At 43.1% G+C, this 27,438-nt stretch overlaps 1 protein-coding gene across 3 annotated transcripts in view; it reads right to left on the bottom strand.

Annotated features, from left to right (window-relative positions):
- Window positions 1-703: 703 nt before the first annotated feature.
- Window positions 704-27,438, bottom strand: part of ranbp2 (RAN binding protein 2) — a 29,398-nt gene continuing 2,663 nt past the window's right edge. Inside the window, exons 5-30 of one of the 3 annotated variants that reach the window (XM_088609108.1) lie at window positions 25,375-25,605; window positions 24,610-24,752; window positions 23,867-24,062; window positions 23,658-23,748; window positions 23,062-23,271; window positions 22,142-22,323; window positions 20,221-20,402; window positions 19,698-19,821; window positions 19,159-19,320; window positions 18,668-18,805; window positions 18,457-18,588; window positions 18,029-18,247; window positions 17,446-17,529; window positions 16,711-16,852; window positions 15,382-15,476; window positions 10,414-15,079; window positions 9,624-9,701; window positions 8,077-8,319; window positions 7,067-7,153; window positions 5,911-6,203; window positions 4,877-5,075; window positions 4,406-4,498; window positions 2,812-2,960; window positions 2,276-2,549; window positions 1,545-1,879; window positions 704-1,262 (exon numbers count right to left, since the gene is read on the bottom strand). In XM_088609108.1, the coding sequence (XP_088465234.1) occupies window positions 957-1,262; window positions 1,545-1,879; window positions 2,276-2,549; window positions 2,812-2,960; window positions 4,406-4,498; window positions 4,877-5,075; window positions 5,911-6,203; window positions 7,067-7,153; window positions 8,077-8,319; window positions 9,624-9,701; window positions 10,414-15,079; window positions 15,382-15,476; window positions 16,711-16,852; window positions 17,446-17,529; window positions 18,029-18,247; window positions 18,457-18,588; window positions 18,668-18,805; window positions 19,159-19,320; window positions 19,698-19,821; window positions 20,221-20,402; window positions 22,142-22,323; window positions 23,062-23,271; window positions 23,658-23,748; window positions 23,867-24,062; window positions 24,610-24,752; window positions 25,375-25,605 (9,054 nt within the window). In that variant the 3' untranslated portion in view covers window positions 704-956. The remainder of the gene's footprint in view (window positions 1,263-1,544; window positions 1,880-2,275; window positions 2,550-2,811; window positions 2,961-4,405; window positions 4,499-4,876; window positions 5,076-5,910; window positions 6,204-7,066; window positions 7,154-8,076; window positions 8,320-9,623; window positions 9,702-10,413; window positions 15,080-15,381; window positions 15,477-16,710; window positions 16,853-17,445; window positions 17,530-18,028; window positions 18,248-18,456; window positions 18,589-18,667; window positions 18,806-19,158; window positions 19,321-19,697; window positions 19,822-20,220; window positions 20,403-22,141; window positions 22,324-23,061; window positions 23,272-23,657; window positions 23,749-23,866; window positions 24,063-24,609; window positions 24,753-25,374; window positions 25,606-27,438) is intronic. The other 2 variants (XM_088609115.1, XM_088609122.1) reach the window with 2 other exon arrangements.

The following is a 27,438-nucleotide window of genomic DNA, read 5'->3' as shown; positions in this document are numbered from 1 at the left end:
TTCAAACATGTGGGAAGAAAGTAAAAAAATAAAGGTAAATACATTTGCAATCTGAAAGATTAACACAAAGTAAATTTAACAAAATATCATTAATAACACATCTAGAATGAAATAAATTGATTATTGCAGCATGAACACAAATAAACAAATTAACCGTACAATTGAGGGTTAATCAAGCACAAAGAACTACTAGTAAGAACTCATAAATCATTTCAAGCCAATCCAAGAATGTAATGCAAGAATTCTCTTTGCGGAAAATTAATTCGAAGTCGCAGGGGTGGGCAAATCTGGTGCCCGAGAGCCTGCGTCTCTGCAGGTTTATCTCTTCAAAGCAGAAGCAGCTAAAAAGCTGGCAGCGAGATGATTGATTTAAAACCTGCAGACACACCAGGGTCAGAATTGCTCACTCCTGGTGCAGAGGAACATGCTGAATACGGTTTCAAAAATTGAACAAACTTCTAAGCTTTAAAGAGAATTTCTATAATTTGATATCATCCATAAAGGAAAAATTACAGCCATATTTAGACAAACGAATTCACACACTGTGATGCATTATTCAAAAGTATAAGGAAGATATTAAAATAAAGCATAATTTAATAAAGGGTAAGAGCTATTCAGCCAGTAGTTCTTGATTCAACCTCACACCAGATACTTTACCATTAGTACAAAAGCAGACAAAATAATTCCAAGAGATATCGTCAGGAAAAATAAAAGGCATTACACTCTTTAATTTCAACTTTAAGACTTTTACAAAAACAGTTCATTGGATTTACAAACAGCCAGTGTTTCAGCTTTATTTGAACTCATGCAAAGTTTTCCCAACTAAGTTTTATAAAAAAAAACAAATCAATTTATATTTATACATACAAATACACCTTTACCTTAAATATGCAGATTTCACCTAATTTGAACTGCAGCGCTGAATTTAAAAGCAAGTGCATCGATTTCAAAGAAAACTACAACTGTCCACAATTGGCGATGACAATCTTTTTCCTTGGTTGGCCAGTCACTGAACCAAGTTCTCCTATTTGCTTGATGACTTCCATGCCGTCCTTGACAAATCCAAAGGCAACATGCTTGAAATCCAGGTGTTCCGCCTTCTTCAAAGTGATGAAGAACTGGGAGGTGTTTGTGTCTCGGCCGTTGTTTGCCATAGAGAGCAACCCTGGCCCAGTGTGCCTCACGTCAAAGTTCTCATCTTCAAATCGCTCCCCGTAGATAGACTTGCCTCCTGTTCCGTCCTGATTTGTGATATCTCCAGCCTTGATGAAGAATGGGGAAAAATGTATAAAAACAGAATAAGAAAGTATCGACTTCGTGATTAGAAAGAAAAGTTAGAAATGCCATCTCACGTCTACAGGGATTACTCTTTTGTTCAACAGTAAATACATCACTAAAAGCTTTAAAAAGAGTCACACTACAGTTGCAAATTCAAAAATTACAAAAGAATTCACACGGTTATTTTATATGCTATGAAAATAAAATGGTAAACGTTAAAACTTGAGGATTACTAGCCTGACCAAGTCAAATGACGCTGTCCTTACCTGACACACAAAATCTGGAATAACCCTGTGGAATTTGGAGTTTCGGTAGCCGAAGCCCTTTTCTCCAGTGCAGAGAGCTCGGAAGTTCTCGGTGGTTTTGGGGACAATGTGAGCGAACAGTTCCATCGTGACTCTGCCAGTGGGCTGGCCGTCGATGGTGATGTCGAAGAACACCTTGGGGTTGTCTTCCCGCGAGAGCTCCAGGGCTTGGGACAGCTGCACAGAGTCCATCTGGGACATGCGGCGCTGGCACTCCTCAAACTTCCTCTTGAAGGACTCCGCCAGCTCCGCCGTTTTGAACTTCGCAGCCAGCTGCTCAACCTTCCCGTCTCCATCTGGGGGAAAATACAGCTACTTGAAGATGCAGAAATTGCAGAAAAATGCAGAAGCAGGGAAAACAAGCAAATGTTTGGGGACAAACATCTTGGTTATCATTCATTGAGAATCCACACTAAAAAAATGCTGTACAATAATGATGCTATTATCTCCAACTGTCATTCACACCACAGTCTGGCACAGCTCTTTTACAGTTAAGGCAAGAAAGACTGGACATGGAGATTCGCTCAGAAAAGGAATCATCAATGCCTAACTTTACGAGACACAAGATGCCATTTAAGTGACTAGTTTTTAAGCTGGGCAAAAAAAACCCAATGTGGACTGCTTTTGCCATTGTTCTTTGGATTAGAACAGCAAACAGCAGACTAGAGTTCCAGTGGAAAGCCACCACTTGCCTGCATAATCGGTTGCTGTCCACACGAGAGCATTGGTGGACGTGCTCATGGGCTTGAGTTCCATGGCCTGGGTGATGACATGGTTGGCGCAGACCTTCAGCACCTGTTCTCTCCTCATCAGCACCCGACAGCATCTCTTCTGAGGGTGGTAAAGGATCTTCATGTCTCCCACGCCACGCTCTTTCCACTGGTTCAGATCCCGGTCCCAGCGGTACAGCTTGGTCCGCTCCTTGAACAAGATCTCTTCGTCCTCCTCCCCGGATTTCACATCCACCTTTTCACAGAAACGTTAATTAAAAAAAATCACCGGATGATGTCCAAGTGACAAGACAAAGAAATACTTGAAACGGAATCTGTGTTGACAAAGACTTTACGAAGAAATACCATCTTTTCTAGATCTTCTGAGAGAAAAGATAACTCTACAAAATCTCAATTTCAAAACAAAGCAACACCGAAGAGCCCACTTCAGTAATGAAACAGAACTCACTAAAGTGACTCATTTTTAGGCTACATACTGAATACAAGGAAGACTGTACCTCTGGCAGCGACACTATGGGCTCAAAGTGAATGTCCACATTGTTGGCAGCGTCCTCTTCATCACTGCCTTCATCATCTTTCTCTGACTGGGTGACAGCAGAGCAACCAAACACAGCTGCCCCTGCATTGCTCCAGGTGAAGTTGTCATCTGAAATGTCAAAAGAATGAGGTGTCAAAGAGCAAGACTCCTGATGTTTAGCACAAGACTCAGTTTTCACAACTTTCTAATTCTGTACTTTACTTAAGCAAGAAAGGAGCACAAAAAGTTCTGATTAAACAAAGCATTTTTCAATTGAAAGTCTTAGAAATATGAGAATTTGTTTTGTATAAAAAGCTGCATAAAGGTTTTGTGCCACATGCCATGTTTAATTTTCAATTTTCTTGATGAGACAACCACTCAAGACGTAATGCCAAAACGAAGTCCACAGCTCAATATTACTTTGGCTAAATATAAATAAGAAATGGTACTGACAAAAATTATTGCTATTCATCAAACCAAAACACGTTTATGTGAGTTTTCCTCCTGGGTCTTTAAAAGTTTACAATTTTGCGACTTAATGTAGCTGCACAGACAGAAAATAATTCCAAATTACAGTTTATAAATATAGCACTGCTAACCACTAGAAGTTCACAAAAATTTAGGAACACAGATATTTAAAAACTAGTTAGTGACCTAGAATGATATTACAGGCAAAGTGAAATTAGAGCAATCTGATACTATCACAGCATTGAAGTAGTTAAAGTAGGTAGCTGCGTCAGCATGTGTAGGCTGCAAAGGAACAAGTCAAGGTTTATTCCATGCTGAAAAGAGAAGAAAATAAACATTTCGGCTGTGGGGCCCTCTTCGGATGTCACACCCGTCTTTCTTTTCTAAATCACAGCATCCTGTGATACACGGGATACATTTAAATTGTGTATATTTGAAATGTGTGCATTAAGTCAACTGACTGGAACAAAAACTAGTCAATAGCATGTATTCTCAAACTAGAATGATAAAAAATGAATGATCAATTAAGACAATAAAACTGGATAATTACAAATTTCTGCTACACGATATATATATATGATAAGCCATGAACTAGCTGAAATTTGCTTTCACAGTGTCAGTTCCCTTAATAAGTTAGGCCAAAGTATTTGTTTAAAAGAAATTGAGCTGGAATTATTTCAGAAATTTCTTCTTAACGTTGTGTAAATGATGCTATAAAAATGAACAGAAATGGGGCAAAGCAAGAAACTGAACTCATCACACAAGCCCTTGCCTTATTAGACCCTGGATTCCAAATGGCAAGCTTATTTTGCCCTCCTCATGATCCATTCTTGAAATCTGTGCTGTAAAGTGGCTGGCATGAAGAAAAATCCACAAAAGAATGTTGGAGAGAAACCAGCTAAATTTGTATGTGACTGCCCTTGTGTAAAACACGTGCTCCTTGTGTGCTTTACCGAGTTTGCATTCCTAGTGCAAACAAATTGCACTGCAAGACAGATAAAATACATACCACTACACACCTGAAACACACAAAAATCTAAAAATGCAAACTGTATTGTGTGAGAAAACTGCTAATCTTACCCAAGCACTGACATAAGCATACTGACCTTTTTTCCCAAAAGCAAATTCGTCAGAATTTTGAGCCAAATCTGCAAACGAGAATCCCAAGGAACCACCAAAACCAAACACAATAGGAACTTCTGTGGGATGAAAAGGATAAAAAAATTTGAATCTTACATACTTCTGGAAGTGTCTGTCACACGATTGCATATGCAGGACGTCTGTTTGGTCAGGAATGGTCAGACATTCAGATTGGGGGATTCTTTGTTCTTCATTCACAAAATTCTCTTCACAAGGATTGGCAATTTGTGTAACCACACAACAGACACTTAAGACTTAGCACAGTTTTCACTGCCTTTGAGATAGTTTTTCTAAACACCCAAACACGCTATCCATGACTTCATAGATCTGATTCATTTTTGACTTTCCTCATAAAAACCTTTAAACTGTACAGCATGCTCATGCAAGTTGTTTTTCCAACTGGCATGTGGGCAATAAATGCCTAAAGGAGATCTGACCTGAGCCGGTGGAGCCAGGCTCGCAGGTCTTCTTGGTCGAGAGGTCGATGGGACGGCTGTCCTGAGCACTGGGTACGATCTCGCTGGGGAAACTGGACCGAGCCCCTGTGGAGGCCGCCTGGTCACCCGCTGCCTTCACATCACCGCCCGCGGAGACGGCTGCCTCTGTAGACGTGCTCCCAGCCCCCTCCTGTCTCTCCTGAAACATAGGCAAGTCAGCAGGTCTCTCCACATCACCGTTACTCCCAGGAAAAGAACTCCCTTAAACTGTCATGTTTATCTGAAAGATCCTCCGTGTAACATCTCAATTCTGTCAAACTGCGAGTGAAATGCAGGCCTGGTTGAGCTCAAATTTCCTCCACTTAAAAATGACCAAAACTGAAGAAATGTGCATAAATCCCAGGCACAATACATCTAATTTGTTAAATTCTCTGCAACTTGTAAAAAAATTAGGCTTAAATTTTGCTCTACTATGAAAAAGTTTGTCATTTGTAAGAATTGAGTGTCTGCCTTTTCTCCTTTTTCATCTCCGTTTAATGTTATTGCTTTGATTTTTTTCTCTTTTGGGTGGTTTATGTTTTTAACCTGTCAAGTGCACAGCTGGCGTACATGGGCACTGAAAAAAATCCTTTTTTCTTCTTGCGAAACAAACCTGAGAGAGTGAGTCCCTAAGCACATCTCTGAAAGGCACCTTGCTAGTCCCTTGAAGTTGCTATTCTTTTCTTTTTAGTGGTAATTTTAATTAAGTGCGAATGTCTCCCGCAATTAAAATAAACCACCATAAAAAAAACTCTCACTGGAAACGAATGGTAAACTTGATAGTTAACCAGGTTACACAACAGCATAGAAGATCTGTGACTTTGTCCTACAAATCTACCAAACGTTTGCATATATTGGCAGCACCTTTAAAAGAAACAAGCTCATCCTGTGTGCCATTATTACGGACAATGAAATGTATTCCTGAGACACTGGCTAAATAACTATGGTCTTGAGCCTTTTAGAAATCCATAGCTCCGCCAGGATCAAAGTCTCACCAAAGCCTGGGCTGCTCTCCTGACTTCCACTTCGAAGTCGTCTGGCTTCTCGCCCTCGCTGTCGCTGCTGACCCCGCAGAAGAACGTAGATGGGAGCAGGAGATCCTTCGCCTTCTGCTCCTCCTCGGGAGTCGGCTTCTTCTCCCAGACGATAACGCAGTCCGGATCCGCCTCCACTGCCTGCGCTGCCGAGGCCTCTGCGGCTGCAGGGTGTTGTGGCTCCCCCTGCTGGCTCGTCTGCGCTACTGCATCCCGGCTGTCTGCTGGCGTCAATGGCTCCCGACGCTGCACTGCTGGGGGGTCAGGATCAGCGTTACCAGTCACTGGACGCACTTTTTACTGGTTTTAATCAAACTTTTATCAAATTTCTAGTAAAGTGGTACCAGAACATTTTAAAACAATCAACCTGTTTGATTTCAAACAAAACAGTTACATGGATGATAAACACTTTCTTTAAATTCAACCAAGTCTAGAAAGGAATTCCAAGAGGTAAGCTTGCAGGTAGATCTTACCCATTTTGCCACAGAAAGGAAGCATCTCCTTACCAAAGAAAAATTTCATAGCCAATTACTATGGAAAATAAACTCCTAGAACCTCTGATAACCAAGTCATGCTGCACAAAGTGTGAGAGAGAGTTTTAATTTTTCTATCCTTTCAATAATGTTCTGGCCCTATGTTAGATTCTGTAAAACCAACTTATGTTTATGAAAACCTCCGGTCCAGTTACTTAATGTACATGCCCATGCCACTTAATTCTGCAGGAAAGGGCATCTTTGGGAATTCGACTTCTTCAACAGACCTTTAATCAAGATGCTAGTATTCACTTTAATAATTATTTTAACTGATCCCACTGCCGAGGGACACAAACCTTTCAGCATTATTTGGGAAAGATATTGGAAATTAAGTTCAGTCAGGTTGGGGATGGTGACTCAATCTTGAGCCCACTTGTTTCCAAGACGAATAAACCATCTGACTTATTTTTAACATTGCCTCACCCTCCTGATGGTGGTGGTCCCGAGTCTCAGATAAAGAAGTTATGATGGGCTACTAATACGATTAATTTAAGCTTAATTGGACATCTTTAAGACATTCCAAGGAACATGATCAGATACTCCAAATAGTATATTAACAGTCTAGGAACAGATGCAGTACATACCTGTTTCTTCACTTTTTCTTTGCCTTTCTGGCTGGTCAGGATACAGTTTTCCATTTAGCTTCTTCACTGCTGTATCATAATCTTCATCTACAGGCAAAAACATGTTAAAAATATTTACAACATAATTTTAATACCAGCAGCCATATCACCCTACAGCTCTCATCTGGCTATCCACTGAAGTTAAGCAGGGTTGAGCCTGGTCAGTATCTGGATGGGAGACCTCCTTGGAAGCTAAGGTTGCTGCTAGAAGTGGTATCAGTGGGACCAGCAGGGGGCGCCCACCCTGTGGTCTGTGTGGGCGAGGACACTATACTCTAGTGAGCGCCGTCTTTCAGATGAGACATTAAACTGAGGTCCTGACTCTCAGTGGTCATTTAAGATCTCGATAAGAGTAGGGAGTTATCCAGGTGTCCAGGCCAAATTTCCACCCTTGGCCTTTACTGTGGTCTCCAAATTGTCCCCATGTATGATTGGTTTGCAGTTGCCCTGTGATGAACTGGCGCACTGTCCAGGGTCTACCCTGCCGTGCGCTCATTGCTTGACGAATAGGATCCCGCTTCCCATGACACCATAGGGTATAAAGCAGTTTGGTAAATGACATGACATTTTGCAGTAAGCCAGGGATTAATAAATTTAAGAAAAATGGTATGCATTATTCAAGGAAGTAATCTAAACTTTTACAAAGCTCTTTTAAATTTAAAAAAGAAATGATGTAACAAACTAATTTACCACCTGATTCACAGTTCAAGGTGAATATTTATAGAATATTACCAAAACCAAAGAGCTTCTGAAACTGGAATTAAAATAGTTGCCTTGACTAGAAGCCTGTTTTATTCACATTTGTTCAAAGTTGTTTTATAGAACCGTTCACCCTTTAAATATTTTTTTAAAGCAAAGGGCTAGCCTGCAAAACTGAAGATTAGAAAGGTAGCAAAGAACTTTCTGTTGTTTGTCATTTGTGACGCCAGCCTACACCAGACAGCAGTGAAACAGGTCGGTCCGTGTCTCACCATCATCCTGGTCATCGCTCATGTAGCCGGGCTTGTTCTTGTAACAGAAGAACGTGTGGGGCAGCATGAGGGACCGAGCCATCTCTTCCTGCTCTCTGGTAGGCTGCTGCTCAAACACGATCAGGACCTCAGCAGAGCCCGTCTCTTTTAGATTCCCCTCTTCTGGAGCAGACTCTGCAGCAGCAGCGCTGTACTCGGGCTGGGCTTGGCCTGGGACTGTCTCTTTCCCCGCCAGACTGGCAGCTTGACCGAAAATAGAAAATTGTACAATTGTAACACACGCTCCTGTTTCTCATTTGTAAAAAAAAGTGCACTGACCATAATAATTGCCCAATCTCTGCAGAGACTCATGAAGTGAATCATTTTAAAGTTGCTATTCATGAAAATAAAAACAGAACTAGTTAAAGTGCCTCGTAAATTCTAGTATATGTCTAGTGCATGTTTTACCCTGAGATTATTTCTTAGTAAAACAGGAAAGTCCCTTGTTCGCAATCCAAGCCCTTCCCAAATTGCAGGATTTTAGTAAATGATGATACAATTGACAAATTGAAATAGGAAATGAAGGACCCTTAAGGGACAGAATTCACATAAATATAATGCACCATTAGTTTATCGAGAAGATTAACTCTCAGAACAAAAAACTATGGAGTTACATTTACATTGCCTTGGTGAACACAGATCCTATATGAAGAAGAGACGTTGCATTTCTGGAGGTTAGTCTCACACAAATACACATGCATGCAAGGTCTAATTAATAAACTGGCATGCATTCCCAGAGCTGTTTGACACAAACCATAAAGAGCAGTATGAATACACTGGAATGATGCACTGAACTATAACTGACACAGAGGCCTAGAATTGAAATCCATAAGATACCACAAAGACCCTTGAATCCCAGTAAGACTGAATACACAGAGACTAAAACCTAAGGATTAGATGGATAGATTAACATATCTGTCCATTTCTCAACAATACCACAGAGCACCTGGATCTCGCTGCCTCTGATAATTCACTTAAAGCCTGTGCAATGACATTACATTAGACAGGCTGCAAAGAGGATTGGCATTACTGTAGTTGTACCACAGTTTATACTGTGGTGTAATAGTGGCAGACCTTCGAGCTACTTCCAGGGTGCACTGCTAAAGCAGGGTTTTCCTTTGCGTTTCCAGTTTCAAAAGCCTTGAAGCAGCTTTGGCAGGATTTACGGGCGCTTGCTTGTAACTTGTGCTGTACAGACTAGTTTCTCCAACATCCAACATGGGGAAGCCAACTGGCTTGCACCTGTTTGATCCGGTGTGCCAATCTGAATTTTTATTTCAAAACGGCGCACTCCTAAAACCGTCCTAACATAAACCATACGTGAACACCAGCTGCTTTGCTTGCTTGCCAAGTCCAACTCAAACACAATGGACATGCAACAGGTTAGGCTCTTGCACAAACGTTCATGTTTTCACACCATACAGCCAGGTTACTCTGGCAGCGGTTGCCAGTGGGGGTGACAGCTCAGCAGGTGATGTCACAGTACGCGCGGTGCAGTGACAAAATACCTTTGGGTTCGAATTGGGTGGATGATGTGCTGGTCCAAAAAGCCATAGGGTTATCTTTGAAAAGCCTAAAATCCAATCCTAAAAAAATAATGGTTGGTGGGTGAGACAGAGGCTTAGAGCCTGGTAGTTCTGTCAGATAATTAGTTGCTCTGGAAAATTATTTTAACTCTTAAAATGTGCTCTGTGCATCAAGAACCACTTCGTCGAGTGAAAGGAAAAGAGCTTCCAGCATTTTACTATGGGTGCCTGCTAGTTCTTAACCAGCATCACAACTTCATGCTGCCAACCATTCTAGCTTAATAACTGCATGTTGAAAGTTAATTTTGAAACAATTACCCAGTGAGACTTAGCAGTTAACTACTCTTAACTCTGTTGTCTGGGTTTTATAGACAGGACACAATGCAAGTCCTACAATGTTCAAAGAATGCCCACTGCCAGTGCAAGACACTGCACTTAACTTGCTGGTCATTAAGGTTGAGGAGGGAAATTCTCCTTTTTAATAACCTTTTTACCCTGTGAAGGTGGATCGGGACTCGCTATGCTAAACGAAACTTAGGTCACCAGTTAAACATCACAATAGGATTAAACAAATATGGTGGCTTGCATTGAGGATGAAGCAGAGCGGACAAACTGATCTTCATGACTGAAGCAATCTGAAACATTCCTATTTCCACTCAATGAAGCCTAAGAAGGAGATGCAGGTATGAGTCAGGGTTGCTGGGTTATGACAATGGGGGGGAAAAAATCTTATATGATATTCAAACAAAAAAGCTTAAAAAATAGCTCTCACCTTTCTCTGGTTGTTTGAACGCAGAGGGTGTTGATGGAGTTGATGTAACAGCACTGACTGGCTGAGCAGATGCCTTACTACTCTCATGGACACTCTCTGCTGCTGCTTGCGTGCTTGCGGATGAGGGGCCAGTAGCCTCTTTGGGGGATGCCTGGAAGCTGAAGCCAAACAATTCCTTGGAAGGGGCAGTACTGCCGAAAGAGACAGATTTCGTGAAGATGTTCTTAACGGACTCGGAGCCAAAGACAAACTTGGGAGGCGATATCATGGCTTTGGAGGGTTTGTCGGGGCTGTGGGGCGCAGCAGCCGAGACTGCATCGCCAGGGGCTGGGTCACCCTGTGGAGGCAGGTCCGTCCTGTCTCTGGTGGTTTCCTCGAGCACGGCCACAGCAGCCTTGCCACAAGGGGATTTGTGGAGATTTTTCTCCTCGGGTGTCTTCGGTACCACCAGAGAATCATTCTCCTGGGCTTTCCTGGCTTCATCAAAGAGCTCCTTGAAGGAGTTGGCTACTTCCTGTAGCTTGAAGCGGACAGCCAGCTGTTCTACTCTCCCCTCACCTTCGGTGAAGTCAAAAGCACTCCAGATCCAAGCTCGTTCAGCCCCCTTCATAGGCTCCAGCTTCATGTCCTTTGTTATCCAGTGGTTGGCGCAAAGTTTAAGCACCTGGTCCCTTCTCATCACCACTCGAACCTGTTTGGTGTCGTAGTTCTGTAGAATCTTTAGGTCCCCGATGCCCCTCTCCTTCCACTGGCTCAGATCTTTGTCGTAACGATAAAGCTTGGCTCTGTGGCTGAACACAACTTGCTCATTTTCTTCCCCAGTAGACACCTCTACTAGATCTGGTAAAGGTACAACAGGCTCAAAATACTGGCCATCTCTTTCCTCTTCCTGAGTTGTTTCAGAATCTTCATCTGTGCCAACTGAGACCCTGCTTTGGTTCAGCTTAGAAGGAGATTTAGAAGGGCTTAACACAGGCTGGAAACTAAAGCTAAAGCCTGCTGTGGATTCACCAAAACGGAACAAATTCTTACGAACGGGTCTGCTAGCAAGTGGAGAGGCATAGACTGAAGTCTCAGCACTGTCATCCAGGGCGTCTCCTTGCAGATCATAGTTGTCCCACTCTAAGGTGGGTCCAGTGCTTTCAGCATGTGGTTTGATAATCAAACCAGATGTACTGCTGGGAGTTGAGCAACCTGCTTGGGTGTCATCTTCTTTGATCTTGGCCTTGTCATCAGTCAGGAAGGATTTCAGGTCCTTCAAGCCTGACTTCATCTCTTCTGCTTTCTGGATAAGATGTGCAGTCCTTCCAGTGTCCACCAGCTTGTGAGGGGTCTGCAAAGGTATATCCAACAGCAGTCTCTGGCACTCTTCAAACTTCTGCTTGAACTCCTCTGCTAACTCCGGGGTTTTAAATTTGGCTGCAAGCTGCTCCAATTTGGCATCTCCATCAGAGAAGTCATTGGCCAGCCACATCCAGGCGCGATCAGAACCAGAGAGGGGCTTCAGGTTCATGGTGGTGGTGATCCAGTGGTTAGCGCAAACTTTCAGCACCTGCTCCCTCCTCATGAGCACTCTCAGTCTGCCATTTTCCTGATTCTTTAGCAGCTTAATATTTCCCACCCCCCTCTCTTTCCACTGACTGCTCTCTGCATCAAATCTGAAAAGCTTGACTCTCTGAGAATAAAGCACCTCCTCGTCTTCCTCTCCGGTGATCAAATCCACCTTTGCTGGCATCTGAACGACAGGCTCAAACTGAATGTCATCATTCTCTTCCGTTTTGTACATATCCTCCTCATCCTGATCGACAGGGCCATCTGCCTTAGGCTCTGCCTGGCTAGAAGAAAACAACTGCGCCCCAGCTCCTGAAAACCCTTTGAAATTGGGATCGTTCTGTCCAAACTGGAAATCACCTTCTAGTGAGGATTTAGCAAGATCAGCAAAGGTAAAGGTGTTGGGTTTGCCAGAAAACAATGGATTTGCATCATGCTCTTCCTGCTCAGCTGAGGTTAAGGTTGTAGTGGTGCCTGTGCTTGATGCCTTTTCTTTTTCTCGGTGTTGCTCTGCAAAGTTCTTCAGAAACAGGGAAGCTGAACTTCCTACTGAGGTCTGATTTTCAGCTGTACTGGTTTGCTTTCCCACCTCTGAAGTGCCAAACTTGAATCCCCCTGGAGGCACTGGCATTGAAAAGGAAAATCCTCCACTGCTGGTGGTTTTGTTGCTGGCCTGTGATGGAAGGGGCTCAAACTTGAAGGACCCTGATGAGCTCTTATCAGCAACTTGACTAAATTTAAATGTACTGCTAGTGTCAAAATTGGCTTTAAATCCTGTTGGTGGAGGCTGTTTCGTGGCAGCCTCACTGAGGCTAAAAGTAAAAGAGGAACTAGACGGGGTTGCTGTAGTAGAGCTTTTGGCATTTGGGTTTGGTGTCTGACAGGAGACGCATGCAGCAGAAGAGCCTTCATTTCTAACCAAACATGTGTTGCAGTCCCATTGCCCCTCTTTCATAGCAAACTGTGCTGCCAAATCATTTTGAAGAGACTTGCTTTTATCACTTGAGATCCCAAAAGTAAAAGCAGAAACTTTTCGAGCAGTTTGACAGGAAAGGCACTTGGTATTAGAAGCTTCATTCCTAACCAAGCAGGATTCACAGTCCCACTGCCCTTCCTTGACAAATGGCGCTTCAAACCCTGACTGTCCAAAGGCACTGGATTTAGTCGAATCAGCTTTAGAGTTTGGATTGGGAGTCTGACAAGATACACATTTAACTGCAGATGATGTATTTCTCACCAGACACACGTCGCAGTCCCATTCACCATCCTTCTTGGAAAACTTATCTCCAAACCCTGCTGTGATCACAGAGGTGGTCTTGTTGCTGTTCACTCCAAAGTTAAATTGCGAAGGAGTCGCTGCAGCGGGGGCAGGAACTGTAGCCTGATTAGCTGGATTACGACTGTTACAAGCTATACACTGGCTAACACAGGCCTCATTTCGCACTGCGCACACATCACAATCCCACTGACCAGGTTTCTTGTCAAACTGAGCACCGAAACCAACAGGCACGGGTGCTTTGGAGCGTTCAGTGCAACTTCCAAAATTAAATGTAGTGGGCATCTGAAGAGATCCAAACTGGGCTCCAAAGCCAGCACTGCTGGTGCCTTTGGAAGCGTCCTTACCAAACCCAAACTTAAAGCTTCCTGGAGCAGACATTGTAAATTCTTTAGTAGCTTCCATGGGTGATTTAGTGCCTGGCTGTGCTTTGGCATTTGGATTGCTGGTTTGACAGGCAACACAAAGCACAGCGGATGCAGTGTTTCTCACATAACACACACTACAATCCCACTCCCCTTCTTTCTTTGCAAATTGAGCACCAAACCCGGAGTCTCTGGTAGCCACTTGAGCATTGGGAGAAGCTTCTTTCCTCATTTGGTGATCTTGTTTTAATGGAGATGCACCTTTGGTTGTCACCACCCTTTGGGCCTCTTCAAACTTGGCTTTGAAAAGAGAAGCCTCTTCGGCAGTTTTAAACCGGATGGCAAGCTGCTCTGGCTTCGGCATTTCGTCTGCATAATCAATAGCGTGCCAGACCCAGGACTTATCAGAGCCAGCATTTGGTTTCAGTACCATGTCAGGCATGATGTAATGATTGGCGCAGATTTTCAGCACTTGCTCCCTTCTCATCAAGATTCGGACTTTACCTGATGTCCTGTGTCTCAAGATCTTGATATTCCCAATGCCTCTCTCTTTCCATTCTTTTGTTTCGGTATCAAATCGGAAAAGCTTGGAGCGGTTGCAGAACATCTCTTCCTCATCTTCCTCTCCAGTTTTTACATCTACTTTTTCTGGGAGGGGCACAATCGGCTCAAAGTGAGGCCCATCTTCATCTTCCTCAACATGCATGCTTTCGTTATCACTCTCGCCTCCTCTTCCCTCCTGCTGCTCCGCACTGGCCATGCTAAACACAGACTTGCTCACATCCTTGAAACTGAACGGCTGATCAGTTTTACCAAACAGGCCCGGTCTGTTCTGGCTCTGGGCAGCTGCCTCAGCAAATGAGAACCCAGATGTGTTTTTACTGCTGAAGCTGAAAATCCCTCCCTGGCTGGGTGTTGGCTCCTGGGGTGGACCTTTCTGTCCAAGATTTCCTTCTGCTTTAGCAGGCATGTCAGAGGTTAACAAGCCCAGCAGACTTTCACTGTTACACTTAGCCTGAGCAGACGAAAAGGTGAAGTCGCCATCATTGGATTTGAAGTTCGAGTTGAACTTGAAAGTGGCGGCTGGTGTGGACTGGGCAGCTACTCCTGCCGCAAACCCCGTCCCCTTTGGCCCTTCAAGGGGTATCTGCTGCCCAAAGGTTATTTTCCCAAATTCCACGGTCTTTCCCTCAGCAGCCTTAGGAGGCTGGACCCCAGCCGAGGGCTTTGTGAAGTAGCCTGGCTCAGGCAAAGGTGGATTTGTGCTGGGCTGGGGGACAGTGTGGTTATAATAGTCCTCACTGTACGGGGAGAGCAGATTGGTAGCGGGTGACTCAAATCGCAGTGGCGGCCCGTAGACATCCTGGGAATACATGCAGGCTGAGGTCGTTTGCAGTGGAGGCGTGTGAGTAGGCTGCTGATAGGCATACATGTGCTGCTGGGGAGTCAGCCTGTTGAGCCCATAAACCGGGCCCTGTCGCAAAGAAAAAAAGAAAAGCATGACGTTGTTGAAAAGTATTCTTGGATTATCACTGACAAACTAGGATGAAGGGTTAAACAAAACTCTAGCCCAGTTTCCAAATTCTAAACCCTGATATTTGGTGGCTGGTATCACTGATGAAAAAGATGCCATCAAGTACCGGGGTAGTCAACCGGGACTGTCAAGTGGGGTGACACTTTAAACCCGTGTGAAATCAAAGTGCCCTCTAAGAACAATGCACATGGCGAGACTGTTAGCCTAGGCAGAGGCAAAATTAACATCAGAAGACAACGAACCTTGGTAGGCGTGACATTTGCTGCTGGACGAAGGAGATACTGTGAGTTGTAAGCCGGGGACTGGTTGTAGTAAACCGAGGGGCCTGTAGTGGCCACTGAAAAACAAGGGAATGAGAAATCAATAACTCAACAGTTTATCATCTGAAATGACCCAATCACCATCTTTAGAATGAGAAACAACCAATAATCCTTCAGATTAATCCGATTATTGATTTAAACGATTTCTAAAATAATTAACCATTTTAAATATTAACGTTATGAGCCAGTTGTTTGCAATCTTCATTTAAAGATCTACTTTGAAGTGACAAATAAAAGTTAGAATCCATTATCAATATGTAACAGCCAATACACTGGAAGGTTAAGGTAGTTCTCTCACCTATGGGGATTTAGAAACAGTTTTAATGTAATCTGCAGATACCCATTGAACTAAAGTAAATATTTATTATCATGTATCGCTATCAGATCAAACAAATCAAATACAAGAATAAAATGATTGCACATGGAAGGAATGAGATTTTGCCCCCAAAAATGTCCCTTCTAAAATTACAATTCGATCATAAAGTTCAGTACATCTCCACTCTACCCTTTTAGGTTGCTTTAAATTATAAGGAAGTCGGAAAATAACAATAGCACCTTTCATCTTATATGAATCTCTGGCCATTTTATTTTGCTTTCAACAGACCAAACTGTAAACACCTTAAAAATATTCTGTTAAAATTCTTTATAGTATTTGTCATGATCAATGGTGATTCAGTGCCTGGCATTTAGAGCCATTGACATCTTAAGTTCTTATCGCTATACTGAAATTCCTAAGCTTATCTTTGCCAGTTCTACAGAATAATAAAGCCTGGTAATGATTCAATCAAGATTTTACAGGACATTTTCAGTACCCACATAGCAAAGGCCAGATGGGGGGGAAAGTAGTATTGCAGTAGTAAAGGTTTATTCCATGCTGAAAAGAAACATTGTTTACTTTCTCTTCATTTCAACATGGAATAATCTTTTACTTGTTCCTTTGCAGCCTACGCATGCTGACTACCTGTATTGTAATAGTATTTGCATTCAAATGCAAATTAACTTTTGGATGATGTACCCGTGTTAAAGCCCTGCAGCTGAACAATTTACCATCTCAATGTTTTTATTGCTGCAAAGATAAAAAGCAGCCTTTCCAAAAGTTATCCTGAAATATAAAATTCCCATGCAACAGAAAAAGTAACCATAAAATACTTTTTATATGACTTTATCAAACTAACATTGTCCACAGCTGCACTGTCAAAGAAGAAGCCAAGGCCACCAAACTCGCACTTATCGTTCTCCCTAGAAGCCTACCTGTGAGTGGAGCGCCGTGGAAACTCTGCGCTGCAGGAAAGGCCTCAGGAATGGCATCTCCAGTGTAGGCCTCACTGTAGAGCCGGTGGTGGGGGGAAGCGGCTGTTCCCGAGGAGTTGTGCCTCAAGTCATGGACTTCATTCTAAGCACACATATTCTTCACGTGAGCCAGACATGCATTCAGACAAAACTAAAATGTTAACTAAACACTGCACAGCTTAAACCCCAAAGTCCATCTCAAAAAACCTTTTTTTTAGGACTTTCAAGATGGCGCTGTTCCATGACGACACCTCACGTGTAGCTCTCTCGTTTATATTCCACAACATTTGTTGTTCACGTTGTCTACATTGTGTGGTGTTGTCTGTTGTACTACTGTGTATGCATTCTCAGCACGACTAAGAATTTGTTATTAAAACAAATGAAAGTCATTATTCATTGTGCTAGAGGTATTATTTAAAGAAAAGATAAGAACGTATTGTACTCAAGGTTCTAAAACACCAAGTACAGTGACAATAAAACTGTACTATTAAATTGGCAATTTCTACTGGAAAAAAAGGCACCTTGCAGCTGAAATTAAGCCAAAAAAATGCTTAATTTTTTCCAAATGTTCTTCCTCTTTGCAGTGTATGCATATAAAGACAGTGTGCATGTTTTAAAAATTATGGGCATTTCTTAGTATTCTCACTTAGGCCCTGATGCAATCACCACAGGAAGGAAAGGAAGACTTCAGCTCACCTTCAAGGCTTCGACTTGTTGACAAAGTATCTGCAGAAGGGACTTCTGGTCCTCTGCCCAGTGAGGGGGGGTCTTAGGGGAGAACTGCAACAAGAAACCGCTATTACTGGAGACAAGGACAGTACCACAGCACACACAAGCTTCAGGATTCACAAAACCTTGGCAGCTCCATTTCTCTAGTGAAAATCTATCAAGCAAACGAGATATTAAAAGGTCGTATAACAGCCCGTTAATGCAACATTGCAAACTGCGACTTCCATGGAGCTGCCTGACCAAGTGCAGGTTGAACTCCGACCACAGGACCAGTCCTGGGTTATTCTAGCCGACTGACTGGGAGAGCCGAGATGTGAAAAACACAACAGAAGCTGGGTGGATAGACCAAAAAATAGTAGGCAATTCTAAATTTACTGGATTTCTTTGCAGTTTTGGAATTCAGCATTTTGCAAGAACAATTAAAATATACGTGCCCCTCCCATAGTCACTTTCAGAAGCACCACTGTCAGTTTTAGTCTAGCCACAACATTCTTGCAACTTTGGGGTTCAAGTAAATGAAGACGGCAGAAATCCAGCAACGTTAACATACCACATGCCTCTTTGAGGGAGAGGGCACAGTCTTGGTAGGGGAGGGAGTAGAGAACTTGATGCGGGAACTGGCCCCTACAGGCTCTGAGAGATGGCTGATCTGAGCGGGGCTGGAGCTCACAGCCAGCTGCTCCTGCTCCTCCATGGCGTCACCGGCCTCCCCCAGCTGCCGGTTGACGTCCTTCAGAAGGTCGAACATGTCCTCCATGGCGATGGGCAGCTGGGGACCGACATCACAGCAGAAGCAAGTTAAGGTTGACACCTGCCTTTCCCAAATCAAGCTACAAAACCTTTCACCTGTTTGTTAGTACCACGTGATTTTTTAATCTACCTGGCATTAACGTGACAAAAACTAGACCTAACTAGTCTTTTTATAAAATAAGTTAAAGCAAGACTAAGTTTAAAGCAATGAATAAAGATGGGACTTACCTTATCAACTTCAGCAACATTAGCTTTGAAGATTTCAGACAAGTGCTGTCTGTATTTCTGCAAGTAATTTGTGCACCTCTCCTTATTTTCTTCAACTCCATTTCCTGCTTCTTCAGCCAGCCTCTGAAATATCTGCCAACAATGACCGTTTAGTAAAAACATTCTGCAACAAAACCAGGTTAGTGGCATAACTTAAGACTCCGCAACTCACCTGCGCAAGCTGCCAGTTAGACGTAACACTATTGATGGCTTCAAGGGCAGCGATTGCATCTTCAGTTTTCCCTTCAATATCCAAGAGGGTAGCAAAAGCAATCTGTGCCTGTTCTTCACATTCTTTAACTTCAGTAACCTAAAAAGACAGGTTTGACAGGGATATAGATAAATGATGTAAAACACAGTTAACTATCATATATTTGGCCCAATATGACCCCCCTCGCAGACTACTACAATGTCTACACCACAGGTATGCCATTATCTCACCATACACTTTTCACATCGGCAATACTAGAATGAGAGTCACCATCTGTCTGCACTTGAGTAGTAAACCATCTCTCCTTTTAGTGACAAGGAGACCAAAAGCTGCAATGCACAATGCATTTGGCAAATTACATCTTTGCTGTGCTGCTTTCTGAGACATTTGTAGCATTCACTTCCCAAGCATGAAATCCCAAGTCTCCAGCCACACAGTTCAAGGCCCTTTACCTGTATATCTTTGCTGTGAAAGTGAACAAACAAGGGGTCAAGAGGCTCAGGAATGTTGCGCCTCTTCTTGATCTTTTCCAACAGAGGCAGCACCACCTTCCAGTAGTGAACACACCGGCCAATATACTCCTTCTGGTCGTAGTAGGAGTTCATGCTCCTGCCCTAAAGACAACAAGACATCATGCTTCTATTGGTTACGCTCGAACATACAGCTGTTCATTATCATTGTCACAATATTGCACTCCAAAATGACATTATTGCAATATTACACTGCACAATACTTTAGCTATACAACTGTACTCTTACAGAGTAATTGTACAGCGCTGTTTAGCACCAACAGCACCTTATGAGGTGCTGTTAGCACCTTTTAACACTAAAAACCCGGAGTGAAAATTATTCCAAACAGCGCAAACGTACACACATGGGGAAACAAGACTGAGAACAAACTCGACTGCTCCTGCAAGTCTGGGAGTGTCTGATTCGCACACAAAAGTATAACTTTTCACGGGGACCAGAGGCCTGTAGTATTAAGAACTCACCGTTTCGGCAAGGTGCTGAGCCCAGTATATCGCTAGAGATGGCTGCAGGCCGTGCTTCTCCATTGCTCTCAAAGTGGTGAGTCCATGCTGGACTATCATTCGCAGTTTTGCAGAGGTCCCAGGTCTAAAGGATAACAAGAATATTTTATTTTTAAATAAATGAACCTGATCAAATTCTTTTTAAAGTTAAAGTTCATCAGTCAAAAGAACCTGCTATACACTACTACCTCCTAGTGTAAAACTAAGTTTTTTTTTTAAACTGCATTCATGCATATAAGCAGCACTGACGTCTAAAACCATGGCACTTTCACAAGCAACAATAACAAAAACCCTTTAAAACACTCCATACTTCTGACTCAATGTAGCAAAGCTTTATGCATTTTTAACTAAATCTGTTTCTACACAGTAAGCAGATGCAGTAAAGACTCCTGCATATTTTGTAACCTAAAGAAACTAACTAAAGCAGCTGATGGCAGCTTTTTAAGTCTTCTGTCGAGGTCTTTCTGGATAGGATTGCTCTTACAGTGCTTTCTTGTGGATCAGGCTATAGATGGCCTCCCACCAGGATCTCTGCCTGTCTGTAGAGAGCAGCTTGATGGTCTGCAGGGGGAGACACATGGGCTCCTGCAGCTGAGAGCTGGGAGCGATGTTTGACGTTTCTTGGAGCTGAGTGTGAGAGGTGAACACAACGCCACACAGGAACACCTGGAGGAGCACAGGACAGCAAATTGGAAAAGCAGGCACATTCAAATGAGACATCCAACGTTTGCAAAGCTTCATTTAAGTGGGAACAAGAGAGAAAGACTGAACAGAAAAGAGGGACATGGTTCCCACTCAGTTTTACTGACAAAATTCCAAAACTTTTCAACAACTTCTAACCAAATTTCCATGACTATATTCCTGCACTTTCATGAATAAGTTGGCCTTACAACTGCTACAACACACTGTGGGATTTAATTAATTCCTTGGGCCCGTGTTCTGCACATTTTTCCTCTAACCCAACTCCTGTTCAATACCACTGAACATAAATGTGGACTACAACTTACAGAATGACCAATATATCCAAGTGTAAGGTCACCCTTATGATTTATTTCATAGGACATTTGTACAAAAAACAACAACAACCAAAACAATAAATAAAAGTGTCTACAGTTGCTACTGATTTTTCATATACAAAACTTTCATTTGAAATACTTTCTTGCATAGCATTACTTTTCTTTTACCTAAACAGCATGTTTACTCCTAGAACATTCCTCATCAGTAAGCCAACATAGGCTAAGAAAATGTGGCCTTTTTCATTGCTAAAATGCTTCACTGTGTAAACAAACGTTTCTGTCTGAATAACTTCAGGCTTAACCAATACCTCAATATCGTGACAAACTGAACATAATTGCAATATTAATATTGAAAGGTGTCATTTGTGAATCAGATCAGTCTCAATGGATTTTTTTAGTCCACCCTCTGAGAGCGTGATGTGCATCTTCTCCGTCAAGTCTCGAGCAGTTGCATGCCCCATAAACTCCAAGCCTACGTTCCTAGTTTTCACTTCTCCACCATCCCAAATCCTCACGTGTAAATCTATTTGCACGAGCTGCAGTGCGTGATTAAGAGTCTTATCAAAATGCAGGGCATATCTTGCTTGTCGTGACACTTCTCTGACAAGCAGCACTTTAAAATAGGGAACAATTCTGGAAGTGGTCAAATATGCGGATGTTGTTTCACAAGAAAATTTAGCTGCAATTTCACCGTCACGGAACGTTGTTTTAAACTGCTGCCCAACATTGGCGCACGATTTGTAGGAATAATGCGAATCAATTACTTTCAGCACCCACAAAACTTCAGCAGGAAGTACGTCATTGTTAGACATCTGTGTTTGCTAGGCGGTCTCGCTGCATGAGGTGATCGTGCTAACCTCCGCTGTGCTAGCTGCAGACAAGCTGAAAAAGGTGCCGATTCCAATTGTTTCTCTTGAAGTCTTCTCATTGTCCATGTGTTTTTTTTACCCTTCGCGTGACATGCTAGCCCAGCTTCACGTCAAAAGTTTTTCCACATAATTTACATCTTGCACTTCCTGAGTCTTCATCTTTTCGGATCCATAGCTTGTATTTTTCATCTGCTAACCAGAGGTCACATTTACCCGGCATTTTGACATGGGTGCTAGGCTAGCTTACGGCTCACTATAAAATTCCCACGAGGGTCTGACGCAACACTAATGTGTAATGTTAGCAACAGCAGTGCCATAGCCTCTTTTTAAAAACTTGCTAACAAAATTAGATTATAGAGGTGTGATCATTTTGATTTCCCAAAACTGAATGGATACTTTATCATTTTTATATTACTTTTCCAGGATTTCCATGACCGTCGGAACCCTGGAGGGAGCAGACAAATCGGGAGAGAACGACAGGCAGGTGAGCATGACAGAGAGGCAGAGGTGCGAGAGATACCTCCAGATCGAGGAGGCAAATGGATTCGGGGGTGTTGGTGTCAAGCTTGGACGTCTCCAGGGTCAGGCGAGGGAAGAGCTGCTTCAGCCAGTCTCTCAGGGCAGGCCTGTGGTCCATCACTGCCCACTGCAGACCCAGCCATGCCAGATGCTGCAGATTCCCACCGTGTAAGATGACAGAACCTGGGGAGAGACTCGTTTTACTAAGCAAAAAACGAGTCTGCTTTAACCTTTAAAAACACATATTGCGTATTGACATTGCAAGTTGGACAGACATCACCCGGCTTAGACATCTGCCGACAACCTCTTATTCAGTTAAAATAACTGATAGAGCAGAGCTTTTGACACTTACTCTGTCCATCAGAACAAGTCCCTTACATTTTGCCTAAGGGCTATAAAAGAGCACAGATTGAGGAGAGTATATAAAAACACCAGGTTCTAGGGCTGGGCGATAATTCAATAACGATAATTATTGCGATATAATTTTCACAAAAGTTCAATTAATGTTAGATATATGTTTAAGCGTACAAAATACTGCGCGACTGCACGTGCGTGTTGCAGACTGGGCAGCTAACGTGTGTTTTATCACACTGCAGTATTTAATTTTTCTATTAAGATAATTTTACTCGTGCATATTTTGACATTTGTAGATTTGTAGAATGTTTCTGCTGTTTGGCAAGTGTTTGTTGTGTTCTTAAAATAAAGAGTTGTTTAATTTATCAATTAACTGTCTGGTTTCTTCAACTTTCACTCAGGAGAAAAAATCTGCCTTTAAACTTGAAAGAAATAATGATTTGACATTTATCGTGATAATTATCGATAGACTGATATGAACATTTTTATTGTGATAATGTTTTTGGCCATATCGCCCAGCCCTACCAGGTTCCACCGCACGCAAAGATAAGGCTCTTTTTGTCTCACCGTTGTCTGCCTTGGCGAGCTCCTCAATGTCTGGGCTCTGCGTTCCAATGTTCCTGATGTCATCGCTGCCTATAAAGGACAGACTAGCAGAGGCCTGGCTCCCAAAGAGCATCTCAAAGAGGCTGCCTTGGCCACTTCTGTTTCCAAACACCTCCACCACTTCTTTAAAGAAGTCTTCTCTGTCATGACTTAAGTTGAAAAGCATGTGACCTACAAAACATTAAAAAGATAGATAAGATAAATGTCTGCAGAGTCAGAGGCTGAATTCAGATGAAATCTGAAGCTTAAAGAAGGCCACCGAAAATCACAGAACTGTTGAATTTAGAGCTGATATGACAAGTAATACTGACAAAATCTGAAAATGGCTACCCATGCCCTAGTAAAGAAACTCAAGACTGTGAGCATGTGTAATATTAGTGGAAAACCCTGCTGCTGACTGATGTTGAAGTCAGGGTTACACTGCTGCAGAGTATCTACAGCATCACATTACAAACAAATTTTGCAGTCTTTAAAGGGAACTCATCATGACAGACCCAACATTAAAAACACCTAATAATTCCTGAGAAGTACAAGACCAAAGTGGCAAAGACACTCACCTGACTGGCTCTGACGGTCACAGGCCATCAGCTCCACCAGCTGATGGGGAGCTTGGTCACCTTTCATGGACTTTGTCTTTGGTCTGGGAACCTTGTACGGGAGACAGAAAAGACAAGGCACCCCATTGGTAAAAACTGTAAACACGTAATATGTGATTTCATAGCACATGGCGTAGATTTTAAAACTTAAAAAAAAACTGAAAGGGTACCTGGTACGCCACGAGGTAACAGAGGGTAGCCAGGTCTGTGACAGCTCTCCAGTTGTGCTTCCTGTCCTGGGCCATCTTCAGCAGCAGGGTTCCGACATGCATGTAGATGTGCCCCCTCATTTCAGCAAAGATCTCCGAAAGATCGTCTGTAGTGCAGGTGGCCATTTTCTTCACGGACTGCATTGCTTGGTCAAAACTGCAAAAAAAAATTGGTTCTTAAAATAATTTCTTACATATCATTTCACTACAATCTCTCATTTCCTTTTATAAAACATGGCCAACGGAGAAGCACTGGATGAGTAAAGTGAGCAAACGTGAAACGACTGCTCTTATGTTCTCAAGGTGTGCACAAGACCTCCTGGATTGGCCTGCATTCAAGAAAGTCTCAGGTCTAAGTATGACTTGACTATTGAAACAGCTCCGACTCGAGCTTTTCCTCTTGAAACCCTTCACGGGCGATGTTGTCACATACCAGATGCTCAGTGCAGAATGGGAAAGTGACGCGCCCAATTGCCAACACCACCACAAGTCTGTAGGCACCCAGAAACACAGAGCTCTCTGACTGAGCTCCTCAGAGCACTGCTCATGCACTTGATGTGACAATCCGCCAATGCCGTTTTCCATAAAAACCAAACCTTCTCCGATGCCAATCCAGTACACCTGTTGTGTTTCCCAGCTAAACTGAGTCGGCGACCAGGACTATAAACGCCCAGTGTGATAAACAACACTCTCGGCAGCCTTACCTCTTCAAGGCCTCCACGCTGTCCTGCACGCTCTGCTCGGACAGCGCAAGGCGAAGCACGTTGCAGTGAGCCAGGAGCAGCTCGCACTGCACCCTCCGCCACATCTTCCCGTTGGGTGACATGGCTGGCAGGCTGAGGTAATCCTACAAATCGGGAAGGAGATGGGACTGCTTAACCGAGACTACGCACAGCTTGATCACATCCAAATGCAAAATCCTGCATTCATCCCAGCTTCAGATAGGGCTCTGGGTCAAAGGGTCGTGGTTTCAAATCCCAGGATGATGATGACTGTGCATACTTCGCACAAATTGCTACAATAAATGCCAAGCTCATCAGTGCAAATGAGAATTTGTTCTCAATCAACTTCCCTGGTTAAATAAAACAAACTAAAATAAGCGCCTACCAGTATAATGCAAAAACCTAAAGACCATTCATTACGCAGCATTAAGGGAAGGTCCATCTCTAAGAAAAATATTTCTGTGATCTCCGTTAAGTCCTGTGCTTTGCCTATTTGGAACAATACACGTGTCCTCTAGGGAAATGCAGACGAGCAAGGAACTGGAGAGGTTTTCTCACATCTCTCAAGTAAGGCAGTGAGAGGAAAAACCAAGGAAGGATTTTCCCCACTCAGACCTCAAATGAACAGTGTTTTTCTCAGTACGTTGCAGCTTTTGTCATCTTGTCCGTTTCTGGTTTCTGTAGCTTTAGCGACTGCATTACGGAAGCTGAGCGTCTCTTTGAGCGGGAGACAGCACGGCCACGCACCTGGAGCGTCTGCACCACGGTGGTGTACCAGGGCAGGCTGTGGCGCAGGACCCCCTTCCTCTCCGCGCCCAGACAGTGCCTGACCGCCTCCTCCAGCCGCCCGTCCAGGCGGTACAGCTGCACCAGCCGCACGTTGACGTGGGCGTCGCCCGGCTGGGCCTGCAGCTCCGACTGCAGCAGGTCGAACAGCTCGTTCCAGCCGCGCTGGCCCTTCGCGGTCAGCAGCTTCTCCTGGAGGGGAGGGGACACAGAAAAACCATCAGCTGGGACTTTGCCGCGCACAGCTCCTGGGAAGAGGTCTGTAAAGGAGTTCAACCAGGGCTTCGGCTTTATCACAGGCTTCCATTACAAAACCTTTAGACCTCTTCAAAAGCAAGTGCTTTAACTGGAATGACTAAAAACCAGTGGTTTGAAGTCCTCAGTCTTTAATTTTACCATTCTAAACTGCAGGTGAGTGTCCTAAGGAAAACCCAGAAGAGATCGATGCTGGCAGCACCGAGTACTAAGAACTGTGAAATGGGACATCCATATGGAATGAAAATAAAAAAGTTCTCATCTGCCTTCATGTATCATCTGGAGCAATTCCATGTGCAAACTTTAATCATGAGAGCGAAAACTATTTTCCCCCAATCTCTGCAGTTTGGATCTGCATTCATCTCATGGAACAGTACAGTGTTCTTATGAGATACCTCAAGTTAATCCAGAGACACATGACAGAATCCGCACATTAAGTTGTCAAACTCTGGAGGCGAAAACATACAAAACGTTTTTTTTTGTGTGTTTGAAAAACAAAATTTAGCACCCAGTAAAATTCCATTTGCTTTGCTATGTACTGCAAGTGTCATGTGGGTTCTGTCACCTTGTAGCAGGGTAGTCAGAGAAGCACAGCAAAACTGAGAATCCTTTTAGTACAGTTTTGCAACATTCAGATCTCCCAGGATGCTGACTGTTATTTTAGACTTAAAAGCTGCTTAAAATGAATCAGAATAAAAACCTCCTAGTTTTCAACACTTTACATTCACCAATTAACCTTTGCAGAGCTATCTAGCTTCTAATCGTCACTGCACACAGGTATTCTGCATTGCTGGTTTGGATAAATGGATAATATGCACAAGGTTAAAAATGCTGTTCCTGTGGTAATGCACCTATGTTTTTTTATGAGTGAAAAGGCTGGAGCATTCTGAGCATCAGGAGTTTCTGTTTACAATCTCTTAAATAACACTGTACTCAGTAATTGGCAACTGGCAAAGTTGTGGTCACTCAGCAGAACTGGTACAGTAACAAAGTGCTTCATCATTGAGCGACACAATAATATACAAATTCAGACACAACCTTATATAACAATTGCACATGGAAGCAATAACCCACTCCACCTATTTGCGCGATACATCTTGCTACTGGGGTTTTGACAATGGTGAGCAGTACCCAGTACTTCTGAACATCAGACACTGGTAACAACATCTTTCGAAACCCATGATGGTCAAGAGGCATTCCAGGATTAAACGTCACACTTGACGACAAACTACTTTCTTTCAGTGTGAAGATAAGAAGCTGAAAGGACAACACGAAATAACAAGCAGACAAAACAATAATACCTACAAAAGCACTTCCTGCTGCAGCAGCAAGATGTGACATCTTGCAGGAAAAACATGAATTTGACGTTCGATCCTTTCCTCGAAGCTCATCACTCCCATTTCAGTACCCACTTGAAGACATACTTTGGAGATGTAACTTTTGATAAACACAACTATTTGTCAACCGCTGCATCTTCTACAACTAGCACTCTGTCACCAGGGGCTGATTAAGTCGTTTCTGGACTTGTCAAGTGACAGATTGGTGAAAGTCCGATGTCCTTAGAACCAATTAAGAGATTTCTGACTGTCAGCCACTGTAGAGCAACCTGCGTGATTAGAAGCTGGATTTAAAGTCTTAAGCCTTTTTTACAGTGACTTACTTGTGCAGAACATTCTCTGCTCTGGTTTCATTATGAGCAAATACCAGCCTAACCGGTACTTGATCTGTGGCTTGAATGGCTCCCTTTGCACTAATCAAATTCTAAGAACT

This window comes from Lepisosteus platostomus, chromosome 2 (assembly GCF_059453375.1).
Source record: "Lepisosteus platostomus isolate fLepPlt1 chromosome 2, fLepPlt1.hap1, whole genome shotgun sequence".
In the NCBI taxonomy this organism is placed as follows: domain Eukaryota; kingdom Metazoa; phylum Chordata; class Actinopteri; order Semionotiformes; family Lepisosteidae; genus Lepisosteus; species Lepisosteus platostomus.
The sequence above is the reverse complement of the archived record's forward strand: the minus strand, read 5'-3'. Positions and strand labels throughout refer to the sequence as shown.